The sequence below is a fragment of the Nycticebus coucang genome, chromosome 2 (assembly GCF_027406575.1).
Source record: "Nycticebus coucang isolate mNycCou1 chromosome 2, mNycCou1.pri, whole genome shotgun sequence".
In the NCBI taxonomy this organism is placed as follows: domain Eukaryota; kingdom Metazoa; phylum Chordata; class Mammalia; order Primates; family Lorisidae; genus Nycticebus; species Nycticebus coucang.
This window is the reverse complement of record NC_069781.1, coordinates 63,452,898-63,467,761: the sequence shown is the minus strand read 5'-3', so window position 1 is coordinate 63,467,761 and position 14,864 is coordinate 63,452,898. Positions and strand designations below refer to the sequence as shown.

General features: G+C 44.5%; 1 protein-coding gene across 1 annotated transcript in view; it reads right to left on the bottom strand.

The window, feature by feature from the left end:
* TTC39B (tetratricopeptide repeat domain 39B) overlaps positions 1-10,663 on the bottom strand; it is a 137,743-nt gene extending 127,080 nt beyond the window's left edge. Inside the window, exon 1 of the mRNA XM_053572212.1 lies at positions 10,419-10,663. Within this exon, the coding sequence (XP_053428187.1) occupies positions 10,419-10,460 (42 nt within the window). The 5' untranslated portion in view covers positions 10,461-10,663. The remainder of the gene's footprint in view (positions 1-10,418) is intronic.
* Positions 10,664-14,864: the final 4,201 nt, after the last annotated feature.

Below are 14,864 nucleotides of genomic sequence, written 5' to 3'. Positions count from 1 at the left end.
TGGAAGAAGCCCAAGTGCCCATCAGCCTACGAATGGATTAATAAATTGTGGTATATGTACACCATGGAATATTATGCAGCCTTAAAGAAAGATGGAGACTTCACCTCTTTCATGTTTACATGGATGGAGCTGGAACTTATTCTTCTTAGCAAGGTATCTCAAGAATGGAAGAAAAAGTATCCAATGTACTCACCCCTACTATGAACTAATTTATAGCTTTCATATGAAAGCTATAACCCAATTATAGCCTAAGAATGTGGGGAAAGGGAGGGGAGGGGAGGGAAGAGGACGGGTGGAGAGAGGGTAATTGGTGGCATCACACCTACAGTGTATCTTACAAGGGTACATGTGAAACTTACTAAATGTAGAATATAAATGTCTTAACACAATAACTAAGAAAATGCCAGGAAGGCTATGTAAATCAGTGTGATGAAAATATTTAAAATTGTATATAAAACCAGGGCATGGTACCCCATGATTGCATTAATGTATTTAATAATAAAAAAAAAAAGTTTGGGAGCAACCAGAGATTACAAAACCATCTATTTGTCAGTGAATAAATGCCATTTCCAAAATGTTATTGACATTGCCACCTCCCTTGCTGACAAATATTAACAGCATTCAGCTTTAGAGGGAGTGAGAACAGATGGCCCTCTGAGCCCTGTCTACTGCTCTCCTTTGTGTGAGTGGTTTCCCTTCTCCCCTCAGGAAAGGAAAGGGCTATAAACTTGCAGAATTTACCCAGCAGGAATCCTGAGTACTAGCCTCAGAGGTAACTGCATTTATCCTGCAGGAATCCACAGTAACCCCCTGGAAGACTGTTGTGCAGGTGAGGGATGGGTCACCTACACAACACCAGTTCTTACAGGGCAGGGAAAACAATGTCAAGAAGCCACAAAGCACAGCCTTCACAAAAACAGTGCCAAGGGCCGAGCTTTGAGGCCCATTTGCCAAGCACTGCATCAGCCTTTAATCCTTGCAATAAACCTATCAAGTAGGTTCTATTAGCTTCATCTTTCTGATGAAGAAAATAATGTATCCAAGGCTGTACATGGAGGGGCAGGGATACAAACCCACGTTCATCTGATTCTAGAACTTGCACCACACCACTTCATGGGATGTGTCAGAGCAACTTCTATTTTTCCTTGTTTTTCATGCCTTTAGGAGTATGAAGGAAATAAGCAAATTTATTTCATAAGGTTTACAACATATTAGGTACAAACTCGCATAGAAATCACCTAGCAGGTGTCAGACTTTTTCTGAAAGGGAGTGTAATTTAGGCTGTGTAAGCCAGAGAGTCTGTTTCCCAATTACACAACCATACCATCATGATGGGAAAGCAGCCACAGGTAACACCTAAACAAATGGGTGTGGTTGTGTTCCAATAAAACTTTATTTACAAAAATAAGCTAGAAAAGTGCACATTCCCTTTGGCCTTCTGGTGAAGTCTGTGGCTCCCTGATCTAGTGAAAAAGTCACTGAATTTAGGGTCAAGGCACCTAGCTTCTAATCCTTCTGTGCCTAAGCTAGCTGAGTGACCTTGGGCCAATCATTTCCTTCCTGTTTCCAAGATGTGAACTTCTATAGAATTTTCTCAATTAACTACAAAATAAAGCAAAAATATTTTTTAACATACCAAAAGGTTAGCTGCAAATTCTTTGTTAAATCCATTAATAATGACGAGTGGCAGTAATACCATCAAGTAAAAGCATAAGGGCAAACAGAACTAGCATTTTAGGAGGACTTCTATGTGCCAGGTGCTTGGTAAAGTATAATCTGATTTCATCCTTCATAAATGAAGCGTGTCAGAGAAGTTAAATCACATGCCCAAGGCCAGATAGCAAATGGGAAGCCTGGATCTGAACCCAAACTAGCTTCCCCCTCAGAAGCTCAATACTTCCCTGCCCGGGTATCCCTGGTTTTGGTCAAAGAACACTTCACCAATGATTCTCCAGAGATGATGACAGATGAGCTCTCATGGGAATGGGTTTGACGTTGGGCCTCACTTCCCTTTCTGTCTTCATCTGTCTTGTTAGCCTCCTCTTAAGTGATCATACCCTATTTGGTCCGAAAAACAATGTCAGAATCTGAGGCTTTTTTTCTTCAGTTCTAAATAAAAAGACTATGACTCATACACTGAAAAAGACCAGGAGCTCCAGAACTCCAGGACAAAGTGGTCTGGGAAAGCAGGGACAGAGAAAAGAACACCAAATACACCCTCAAAGATACGTGAGTGGCCCTTCTGGCCACACGAGGGTGGTGGGTCAGGCTAGGCCTGTATCTGAGAACGTAGGCAAGGGTGAGACATAAGCCTCTGGGATTACTCAAACGCGTCTGACCTTGTCTGTCTCTTTAACACTGCATCTCAGCTTGGAGTCATCAGTTTAAAACTGAGCTTTAGAAATGCGGTCAGGAAAGGGAAAGTGAAACCAAAGAAATGGGAACACCACAGCTTCCTTTGTCACATACACATACACAAGAAAAGAAGAGGAAAAAGAGAAGACAAGGAAAAATATTCCTCAAATATAGGAGGGTAAGTACAAGCATCTCCTCACGGACCAAAAAAGAAAAAATAAAAACAAAGCCAAACTCCTCCACTACCCATTCAAGGCCTGTCAAAATCTGGCTGGGACACACCCACACAGCTCTCAAGCCTTAAGCACTTAACTCTCACAGGCCCTCTGCTCACACCATAAGGTCTCCATCCCACTGCAACCTGGCCAGAACATGCAACCCTGCCACTCCCTCTGCCTCAAAGAATGAAGGTGACCTTCTCCCTCACTGTCTGCTGAAATTCCACCCCTCAAAGCCCAGATCAAGTGTCACCTAGCTGACAGATGTCAAGGCTGAAAGGAACTCTACAGACAGATCATCAACTTCATGTTGCCTGTGGGGAAACCAAGGCCCCAAAGGGTTAAGGGACTTGCTCTAAGTCACACAGCTGGTCTGGAAACCAAATCAGCTGACTTCCCAGGCAGGTGATGTGAGCAGGGTAAATGTCCTGCAGTGTAAGAGGCCTCTTCTCTTCCAGGAGCACAAGACCACTTGAACTCTCTCTGCAACAGCCAGGGCAGAGTTTTTGTGTCCACATTCCTGACTGACTGCACCAGAGGGGCCCAAACTATATCTTACTTGTCCTCTTACCATACTACATAGCTAACATCACATATGGGGGCCTTCAGTGGGCTCCAACAGTCATTCAACACACAAACAAAACACCAGAAAAATCACTTGCCTCCTAGCCTCTTGTCTTACCCCCTCCCAGCAGCCTCCGTGCCCCGCCAGAGTCACCTAAAGTGCTGATCTCTCCATTGCTAGGCTGAAAGCCTTAAATGTACATCATGATCCCAACAATCTGGCATGAAAGACCCTGAATGGCCTTCCTGCCTATGATGGTTAAATTTAGGTCAACTTTACTGGATTAGGGATACCAAGTTAGTCTGTGCATTTCAAGTACCTCTGTGAAGGTATTTCCAAAAGAGATTGGCATTTGAAAGTTCATGTGCTGGTGGCGCCTGTGGCTCAAGGAGTAGGGTGCCGGTCCCATATGCCGGAGGTGGCGGATTCAAACCTAGCCCCAGCCAAAAAAAAGGAAGTTCATGTGCAATTTAAAATTGCAAACAAACTTTATGGGTACTGTGTGTGTGTGCATGTATTTTCAGCATAATGTCAGCAATACCAACAAGACATGTCCACAGATCACAGGAAAAAGCATTTACTACCACCTTTAAAGAACTTAGCATGCAAGATGGCATTAGTACCTGACAGGAGTTCTCCACTCCAGGAGTCCTTTAAAGAAGTGTGATGACCTCACCAGTGCAGCCAGCTGGCCACAATGCATTAGGAGAGCACACCAAGCTCAGGAGTAGAGGAAGAGAGTTTTGACCCAGTTGGTGACCAATGGCAAGCTAAAAAGGAAATCCCTCCCCCCAGGAAGCCTCAAAGGCACCATGGGAGTCCCCAGAGTATTCATCTTTGGGAAGTGCGTGCAAAGTAACTTCAGGAGACTGCCTGAGATGGCTAGTGGGGGTTGGGAAGCTGTCAACAATGGCTAGAGGGAAACCCTGAGCCTCGCAGAATTAAGAGTATCAGATTCACCCTGTGGATAATTGGTAACAGCACCCTGGGCAAGTAGACAAGCAGCTAACACAAGGGAGAACTGACACATGCCCACAAAAGCATAACTGTGTTACCAGACTTTAAAGAAAGGGCATCCAGGGCGGCGCCTGTGGCTCAGTCGGTGGGGCGCCGGCCCCATATACCGAGGGTGGCGGGTTCAAACCCGGCCCCGGCCAAACTGCAACCAAAAAATAGCCGGGCGTTGTGGCGGGCGCCTGTAGTCCCAGCTACTTGGGAGGCTGAGGCAAGAGAATCGCTTGGGCCCAGGAGTTGGAGGTTGCTGTGAGCTGTGTGAGGCCATGGCACTCTACCGAGGGCCATAAAGTGAGACTCTGTCTCTACAAAAAAAAAAAAAAAAGAAAGGGCATCCAGGTACAGGGGAGGAGAAGAGAAACTGAGGAAAAGTTTCACTGGGAAAGCAGCATTCAAAAAAATAGATGGGATTCCAAGAGATCCAAACATGGAACATTTCAGGGAAATTGCCTGTTTGTTAACCTGAGCTGGAGATGGGACTGATGGTGAAGTGATACAGTTTCCCTCCACTAACCTGCATTACCAACTTACAAACACCCTTTCTTAACATTGTCCAAATGCATCCTGTCATGAACAAATGGGGCATGCCCTCAGTAAAAACATTCCCCGTGAGCCCAAGGGTTATTCATTCTGCTTGGCATCCTTCTCCATCTTCCACATCCTGAAAGCGGATGGGATTGAACCCTACCCCTCTTCCTCCTTAGGCAAAAGCACCCTCACTCAGCCACACAAAGAACAGAATTATCACTGAACAACTCCCTCCCAGCATCACTGACCCTCAAAACCCACCAAGGCAAGTCCTCATTCATGTCCTCTCTGAGCAGTCAGTCTCTGTTCCACTTCAGTCTCATCACCTCCCACACTAACTGCTGCAACAGCCTCCTGCCCTTCCTGCTGCCATGTCAACAACCTGGCTGCATCCCCTTCACCAGATGTGCCTTGCTGGAATAATCTTATCACACGTGCCCCATTAAAAACCTCCCAGATTCTCACCATGTAGGAGATAAAAACCCAAACTCCTTTGCTTGACATTCCAGATACCAGACACCGTATCACCTGATCCAAGCCCACCTTTTCCCTTTTTTTTTTTTTTTTTTTTTTTTGCGGTTTCTGGCAGGGGCTGGGTTGGAACCCACCACCTCCAGTATATGGGGCCAGTGCCCTACTCCTTTGAGCCACAGGCGCTGCCCATTCCAGACACCGTATCACCTGATCAAGCCTACCTTTTCCATCTCAGGCATCAGTGGGTCTCCTTCCCATTTTGCCAAATGCACTGCTCTCATTCCAGCCCATCTCACCCTTCTCCAAGGCCCATGCCTTATGCCACTGGCTCTGCCCAGCACAACCCTGCTTACCCTTTGAACTCCAGTTCAAGTACCATCTCTCCTTTCAGGTCTTTGCCAGCCCGGACAGTCGGGAGCCCACCCATTTCTGATTGCACCTGTTGTCCTGGGATAACTACCAAAATTTACAGGGCAATAAATCCACTGCTTTGGATGCTCTGGATGATAAGATACCTCGCCCCACACACACACACAAAACCTACCCTGACCTAAAGTCATAACTGGTTACCTGTATAACTATTTTACTAGACTGTGTGTGCTCCTCATGTGTATAACCAGCGTCTAAAGACTGTTAGCACCTGATAGGTGTTCAATGAACACTGGTGGAGGGAAAGAGTAAATATGGTTCTAAGAAAATTGTGATAACCAATTTTATCAAAACGTCATCTAAACTTCCAAGCGGAAATCTTCTAAATCAGAACCAGATCTAAAAATTACTAGGCCAACAAGCAGACCATGAAAACATTTGTCACATAAACCATTTCTTTCCCTAAGCCAGTATGTCTCAACATTTTTTCATTATCACTCTCCTAGGGAGCCTAAGTATAAAGCTTACTATTCTTATTCAATAATAGGTTCAGAATGATGCAATAAATACTTTAATTTAGGCCGCCCTTGGTGAATCTTAACACTCTGGGAGCCCAAGGCCGGTGGTTTGCTCACGGGTTCCAGAGCAGCCTGAACCAGAGCGAGACCTCATCTCTAAAAACAGCTGAGCATTGTGGTAGGCACTTATAGTCTCAGCTACTAGGGAGGCCGAGGCAAGAAAATTGCTTGAGCCCAAGAGTTTGAGGTTGCTGTGAGCTGTGACGCCAAGGCACTATATCAATGGCAACAAAGTGAGACTCTGTCTCAAAAAAACAAACAAAAAATAAATAAATGAAAGTAAAATTTAAGTTGATTAATATTTAACCTTATAACTGTATTTTCTGAGTATCTCAATATAATTATAATGTAAAATATAATACATAAAATTATATATGTAAATTATCAATTTCTATAACTATATAACAGCAGTGCAACCAATTTTTTAAAAAACATTCAAAACTTGGGTGGCACCTGTGGCTCAAAGGAGTAGGGCACCAACCCCATATGCCAGAGGTGGCAGGTTCAAACCGAGCCCCGGACAAAAAACTGCAAAAAAAAAATTCAAAACTTGTTATTTTTCTAGCAAAAATAAGACAACTGAAAAAGTTATTTTCTTTTTTTAATTATTTTTTTATTTTTTATTTCAGCTTCCTTGTTCATTCTTCTTTGTTTGAAGTACTCTTTTTTGTTGTTCATTTTCTTCTTCCTCTGGCGATGTTTTTGATGTTAGTAGAGATGGGGTCTTACTCTGGCTCACTGCTGTTCATACTGGTCTCGAACCTCTGAGCTCAGGCAATCCACCCGCCTCGGCCTCCCACAGCGCTGGGACTATAGGCGTGAGCCACCACGCCCGGCCAAAGTTATTTTCTTAAAAGTTACTTTTAGTGGAGTTTTTGTTTCATATGACAAAATAATTTTTAACTTAACTACATACAAGATATTCATTCAAATATTGTCAATTTTTCCACTTATAACTTTAATGGAATTAAATAATAAAATATAAACTATTTTCATTTAATTCTCAAATCCCAAGTCACACACACAAAAACACAGAGGACTAAATGTAAGCAACATTCACGAGGCAGCCAAAGGAAGCCTGTAAATATGTGGAGGTCACCACAACTTCAAGATCAAGCAACTGATAAGAAAGTCCTCCAATCACAGACATCTGTTTACCATAACTTGTTGTACTGGCCTTGCATATATTCTGCATACATATTCCATGAACTCCTTGTCAGCATTGCTTGTCAATACCAGGAAAACCCAGTGAGAGAAATTTAAATGTTAAGAAATAAGATTTTGTCAATTGAGCTTTGGAGGCCACAAATCATCACAAGATGCTTTCCCCTAACGAACCAAGTTTTGCCACCCTTGAGGACACAAGTCCTAACATCTGTGCTCCCACAGTTATTGTACTGACACCTTTCAAAATCAGTTTACCCAAGAAAACATCCATCCCATACCTATAGTGAGAGCTTCTCTACCACTATCACTCTTTGGGTACTTTGAAAGGAAACGATTCCCATATTATTAGTTGTCCAAAGAAGGATCCCTTTTAGGGCTCATACCAGGCATTCCTTCAGATAAGGAAACTGACAGGACCCTCAGAGGCTGAGAGAATTCCTCAATCAATGTCACTAGTCATGGACAGGACCTTATCCATCTTGTTCACTACTGTGTCTCCAAGCTAGAACAGGGGTTGGCACCTAAAGTAGATGTTTGCACACATAAATGATGAATGGCTATGGGGCAAAGAGAGTTGAGAGATAGGTTACCTAATTCCTAGCCTAGAACTTTTCCAAATATACCACTTTGTCCCTTTTTATTTCTCAAGACTACCAAATAATGACCACAAATACTATGAATATCAAATATGGCCACAAAGACTACCGGACTCTCTTAAATGTATGAAAATCTTCCTAGCTGAAATATGCTATTTACATATCCAGTAAAATTGAAGAACAGAGTGTTATTAACTTATGAGTAGAGCTCTTCAACCCATTTACAGAAAGTTAGGGACTTTCTACAAGTAAGTCCCAGGTACCCAGTCTACAACACACTACTATTTATTTGCTTACCCTGACTCCAGCTCTTTTCCAGAGTTCTTGAACACACATCCTATCTCCCTATCCAGATTGAGAACCCTGGAGGCCAAAACTGTACCTTCTAAGGCACCTACCAAGTTTGAGCACAGAACAAATGTCAATACATGGTTGCTAAATATATGCCAATGGCTAGGCACAGTGGCTCATGGCCAGGAATCCCAGTACTTTGGGAGGCCAAGGCATGTGGATTGCCTGAGCTCAGGAGTTCAAGACCAGCCTGAGCAAGCAAGACCTGTTTCTAAAAAAAAACTAGCCGGGCATTGTGGTGGGTGCCTGTAGTCCCAGCTACTTGGGACTCGTTCATAGTTATTGAATGAAAAAAATAAATGAAAGATAAAGCAGAAACTGAGAAGTTTTTAAGCAACATCTTTTCCCCATTCATTCATTAAACAAATATACAATTACCAAGTATCTGTGTGCCAGGCTCTCAGCTATTCCGAAACCTTACTTCCCCCATACAGCTAGAGCCCTCCTCATCAGGTAATGCATCTCAATTCTTTGGTTCAACTTGTAGTCAGTGGGCATAGCTTGTCTAAGTTATTTCTGGAACAGTTCCAGTTCTATTGTCCCAGTGTTAATAATTAATACAACAGCCCCTCAACAATGCTCTGGTATAGACAATTGCATAGCTGTGGGCACAGCAAATCTTTTCTGACAAAAAGACCAGGATTCAAATATTTCTCCAGTCTACTGTCTCATTTCCTCATTTATAATATGATCAAGCTAAATGATTATACATAGGGAAGTTGTTGGGGACTGAGACCATACTGCAAAGAGCCTTGCATGCCAAGCACATGGATATTTAACTTAATAGACAAAGGGGGCCATAAAAACTTTTGAGGAAGGAAGTGAATGTATGGTCAAAGCACCAGGAAAGCATTACTACCTTGATTACAGAGAACTAAGACAGGAAGAATATGAAGGAAAACGGCTGGCTCCAGATCATACCAAAAAGATAGTCTAAAGCCATAGAGGTTGTCCAGATGAAAACATCTACAGATATGCTATTTCATCATTTGCCTTTATAAGTAGTTTTAAAGTTTCAGCAATAAATAGATACAGCTAAATAAGCTGTAGTTCACTGGTCTGTGGTCTTGGGGCCCTCAATACAAGGCACAAGGTACAACAAAGGTTCTGGACACCCTGGCCTCTTGTCTGCCAGTCATGTAAAGAAGCTGCAGTTCAGTTGTTCTGTTTTTATTTTAAGGCTCACATTTAAAGCATCGTGTTCGTTGTTAGGAGTTTCCTGGCATTAGAGATGGACAGGAATCTCAACCGTCTTCTCCAGATCATCCACTATTGCATCATTTGAAACCAAAGCCTTCTAAGGACAGCGACAGGTAAAATGGCAGCAGCAGCAGCTGTGGGTGCTGCTACAGCTGCCGGAGCCTCCGCCTCAACTTGAAGCGTAAGAGAGCGCTCTCTCTCCGGAGCTGCCAAGTGCTGAAAGAACAGTCAATAAATCAACAGGTCCGGCGCGGCCGCCGGGAGGTGCTCAGACCCGCGCGCGCCGGGATGGGAGGAAGTAGCTAATTACTTAAATATAGTTGAGACTACAGGAGTTTCTCAAAGCGCCTTCCCTACGTCAATACTCACACCGGGGACCCGTTTGGGGAAGTGCCCCGGCCCGGCGTGGGAGGAAGAAGAAGCCCAGAGACTGGGCTGCTTCTCCTGCCCTCTAGCTCTCCAGCCTCTCAGCAGTCCCGCCTGACCCTGACCATCCGCAAAGATACCCCTCGGCTCTTCCTCCGTCCCGCCGTCCCACTCTTTTCATAGATCGTAAACCTGTCGGATCTGCCACCAGGGAACTTCCATAGAAGGTGAGATTCCCAGGTTGAGAGACGATTCCACAGAACCCCAGAAGGCCAGTGTCCGGACTTCAGGGTCAGACTTCGTAAAGCCCGGGAGTTCCTAGAGAGGCTCTGAACTGCTCGGAGATGCGGTCCCGGGCTCCCGCTCCCTCGCACCCCGCAGTCGCCGGGTCCTCCAGGGCGGCGACCCCATGGGGCCGGCGCCCCAAACCTTGGCAACCCCTCCGCTTGGCGCGCCGCAGGGCCCCCCTTGCTCCGACCGGGACAGACCTACGAAGACTGGGTGCCCCCACCCATACCCGTCCCAGGCAGGGGATCAAGGGGGCGGGACTCGGCTGCCGCAGCCAGGCTCACTCCTCACTCCCGGACTCCCATCCCGGGTCTCAGGGGCCGTGCCCGCACTCCCCATCGACTAGTACCTCGTCGGCTTCCAGCTCCGCTGGGCTGCCTATGAGCGCCATGTTCCTCCTCCGGCTGCTGCCGCCCTAAAACTAAGCGGAGAACTCAGAAACCACTCGGTCTCCTGGGCTCGGGGATCAGCCCAGCGCCAGCCAGAGAAGGGGGTCTCCCGCCTTACGCACCGGGTCCGGGGCGGGGCTGGAGCGTAGCAAAGCCGAGCTTTCCCCGCCCCCGGCGCGGGCGGGCCCGAGGAGCATCCATTTCCCGAGAGGACGCCGGGCGCCCCGCCCCGCCTCTGGCCCCGCCCCCTATTGCCCCGCCCCCCACGCGGCCGCCTACAGAGAACCAACCCGGTTCCAGCAACGCGTCTCCGCCCCCAGACGGCTACCCTACCCGCCACGCGGGCGGAATTACCTAGCGGACTGAGTCTGTGGATCCTGCCGGCCTTCTGGGAAGGTTCCGTGAGGTTACCTGCCGCCTGTGCTCTGCTGAAGCTGGCACGCTCCAAGAACCTGGAGAGCGCTGAGTTAACCAGGCCAAGGTCAAATTTGTGCTCCTCATGGGGCCCATGGAAGCATCCACCTGGTCCTTGGTGTAGTGCCATTTCCTTAGCTAAATGGGAACCGCATCTCGCAGGTGGTGTGGTCTTGGGTCACGATCACCTCTGACACGCCACCTGCCAGACACTAGATTAAGAGCACCGTCTTCAGATACAGGGACGCTGTGTTTGCTTCTGTAAATGTTTAAAAATAGAAAAACAACAGGACGTGGAGCTCTTCTACCTCCCTCCCCCGGTCCTGTTTATTCTCCCAATAGCATCCTTACTGACCCCTTTTGTAGCTCTAAACATAAGAGTAAAATTCGTGGTATAAACTCCATGAGGGTAGGATGGTGACTGTCTGCTTCCAGGTTGTATCCCAGCACCCAGAACACTGTCTTGTGGTGCTCAACAAATATTTGCTAGCTGATCTTAGAAGCTGAATCTTCCTTCTGACATGTAAAATAATTAAACCAAACAATTTAATTGGAAAGTTAAAAGCTACATTTTTAAGGATTGAGGGGGGAGGCTTTGTTTTACATACAACAAAATTCACCAAGTTTAAGAGTTTAATTCAGTGACAAGTTATTTACGAAATACTTTCCCAATCATAATATTGAACATTCCAAAAAGTTCCCTATGACCCTTTGCTGTCAATTACCTACCCCCTCTTCCTGGACTCTAACAACTACTAATCTGCTTTATATCACCATCATTTTGCCTTTTCTAGAATTTCACACAAATTGATCATGAAGCATGTGATCTTTTCTGTCTGGCTCATGAAAGCCTACTTAATAGTCACCCAGGGATGATTATAAAAATAGCTAACAGTTATTGAGCACTGACTGGGTGCTAGGACTATGCCGAGTCCCTTCAATATATTATCTCACTTGTTCTTCATAACCCCATACACAGGGTAGTATTATCTCACAGATAAGAAAACCAGGGCTCCGAGAGTTTAAGTAACTTGCCCGCGGCCAGACAGCTATGAAGTAAGTAGGAATGACAAAATCTGAAACCCAGCAGTCTGATCTAGGTCCTGACAAATAACCATTGCTCTGTGCTGCCTTCAGCCACCCTCCCCCTCTTTCTCCCTTTTTGTTTCAGTAAAGCAGCTGCCTTTACATGCCCATGACACACGTTTTTAGTGAGTCACCTTTGCACTTTTGACATTTGCCCTACCATTTTAATGAATCACCACGTATCCTTATACTAGAAATATAAAATAGTTTCTACCTCAGAAACAACATGAAAAAAATGACTTAGGTTGTAGTGATGGTTACTCAACTTTCTGAATTTACTAAAAATCACTGAATTGTATACTTACTTAAAATGGGTGAATTTTATGATTACGTAAGTTGTATCTTAATAAAGCTGTTTTAAAAACCTGGTTAACAGGCGGCGCCTGTGGCTCAGTCGGTAAGGCGCCGGCCCCATATACCAAGGGTGGCAGGTTCAAACCCGGCCCCAGCCAAAACTGCAACCAAAAAAAAAAAAAAAAAAATAGCCGGGCGTTGTGGCGGGCGCCTGTAGTCCCAGCTACTCGGGAGGCTGAGGCAAGAGAATCGCTTAAACCCAGGAGTTGGAGGTTGCTGTGAGCTGTGTGAGGCCATGGCACTCTACCGAGGGCCATAAAGTGAGACTCTGTCTCTACAAAAAAAAAAAAAAACCTGGTTAACACATTCTTTGGACTCTTAAAATCAGATAGACTAGAAGGGACCTAGATGTCCTTTGATTTCAATAACCCTAAAAGTTTTTACTCCTTCCCCTATCCCACCCCCACTCCACTCCTACCTCATCCTGTTTATATTTCACTTTTTGAAGCATGAGTTCCTGTCTGGGTCCAGATTCTATTCTATGTTACTCATGTTTGATTCTGTTTTTTAAAGTTCATCAGTTCCTAAATTAATATGCTATTTCTTTTTTTTTTTTTTTTTTTTGTAGAGACAGAGTCTCACTGTACCGCCCTCGGGTAGAGTGCCGTGATGTCACACGGCTCACAGCAACCTCTAACTCTTGGGCTTACGCAATTCTCTCGCCTCAGCCTCCTGAGCAGCTGGGACTACAGGCGCCCACCACAATACCCGGCTATTTTTTTGTTGCAGTTTGGCCGGGGCTGGGTTTGAACCCGCCACCCTCGGCATTATGGGGCCGGCGCCCTACTCACTGAGCCACAGGCGCCGCCCAATATGCTATTTCTTGAGAGAGAGGTTTTCACTTTGTCGCCCTGGGTAGATGTGGCGTCATAGCTCACAGCAACCTCAGACTCCTGGACTCAAGCTATTCTCTTGCCTCAGCCTCCCAAGTAGCTGGGATTATAGGTGCCTGCCACAACATCTGGCTATTTTTAGAGGCAGGTGGCTCTGCCTGGGCCTCCCAGAGTGCTGTGATTAAGGCGTGAGCCACCGCACCCAGCCAATATCCCATCTTTTGGACTTACAGCTGTCTTGCTACTGTCTGCTTCTTCTCCCATGTTTTGTTATTCTGTCTTATGAATTTCAATTCTACAAATTTTGGAGAGCTATCAAAGAACTTGACTCTAATTAGTGACATCATTATATTATAATGAGAATCAAGTCTAATTTTTCAAAAACCTAGACTTACGGATGAAGTTCTCTGGATTCTTTTAATATCAGAATCAAATCTAAAACGCTGTATGTTTTACATTCATGTCACAAGATCAACAGCACTCATGTTTCAATTACAAATAATGAATAAACGTGTTCTGGCCACTGGAACATCTAATCAAATTTGCTTTGTACCAGGCAGATGTCAGCTTTTTTTCCCTACACATATTATTTTACAAGGTCATGAATCACAAATACAAAGCAGTTTTTTTTTCAAAGAGTAATTAGAATGAATTTGTTTTTGTAACAGAATCCCTTTGCCAGTTCACTGATAACATTATACTCTTAACAGTCAAGTGAGATTACTCAGATTTTCCATTTCCCAGAAGTAACTAGCATAGAGACTAACTAAGCAAGAGGGTATGTGAATCTTTTCATTTTGAAACCACACCTTCTTGGAGTTATTTCAAAAGAAATCTAATGTTGCACACATTCTAATCTTTAACATTCCTGAACTTGTTCGCCTTAGCTGATAGTTTTTTGTTGATATTTGACTTAAATAAAAATTGAATCATCATTTGTGTAGTAGGAGGAGCTCAATTCTTGAAATAAGTGCTCATTGTAAATCACACGCTTGTCAATGGCTTTGTCCCACATTCATGCCTTAGGTCCTCAAGGAAAGTATTTCTAAAACAGCTCTTCCCTCTCACTCACATCCTCCTTGTATCATAGCACTGATTATTACCTGGAACTCTCTTGTCCATTCGTTTGTTTGCTTGATGGTCTGTGTCCCTCAACAAAAGCATGGGCAGGCACACGCACACAAAACAACATAAGCCCCAAGAGGAAGGGAACCTTACGTTTTGTATCTGTAACATAATAAATACATATGTAATACATAATAAACATACATAATAATAAATGGCTGTCGAGTGAATGAATGAAAGTATGAAAGCTGACAGTATGTTAAGCATTATTGTTTGGACCTAGCAATACTAATGTTTTAGCATAATCCAATAATAATGAGAGAGAATTAAAGAATGCAAATTATATGTAGTCTTAAATGTAAATATTGTTTTCTAGAGTAATGTGGCAAGTGTAATAACTATCTTTAATGCCTGCCCATTTTTTCAAAATTACAGAAGAGCTAAGCACTTAGAAGTTTCTCAGTGACCTCAAGAGAAATAATTCATGTCCCTGAGAGAGGCTTCCATGCTAGGGGAAAAAAACCTATGACTTAATGGAGACTGGGAGTTGGGTAAGCATTAATTTTGCTCCACTTAAGAGTTGTTTGCTCACTTTTTTCGTGTGTGTGTATGTGCGCGCATACTCTTTTTTTCATATATATACTCTTTCCAATC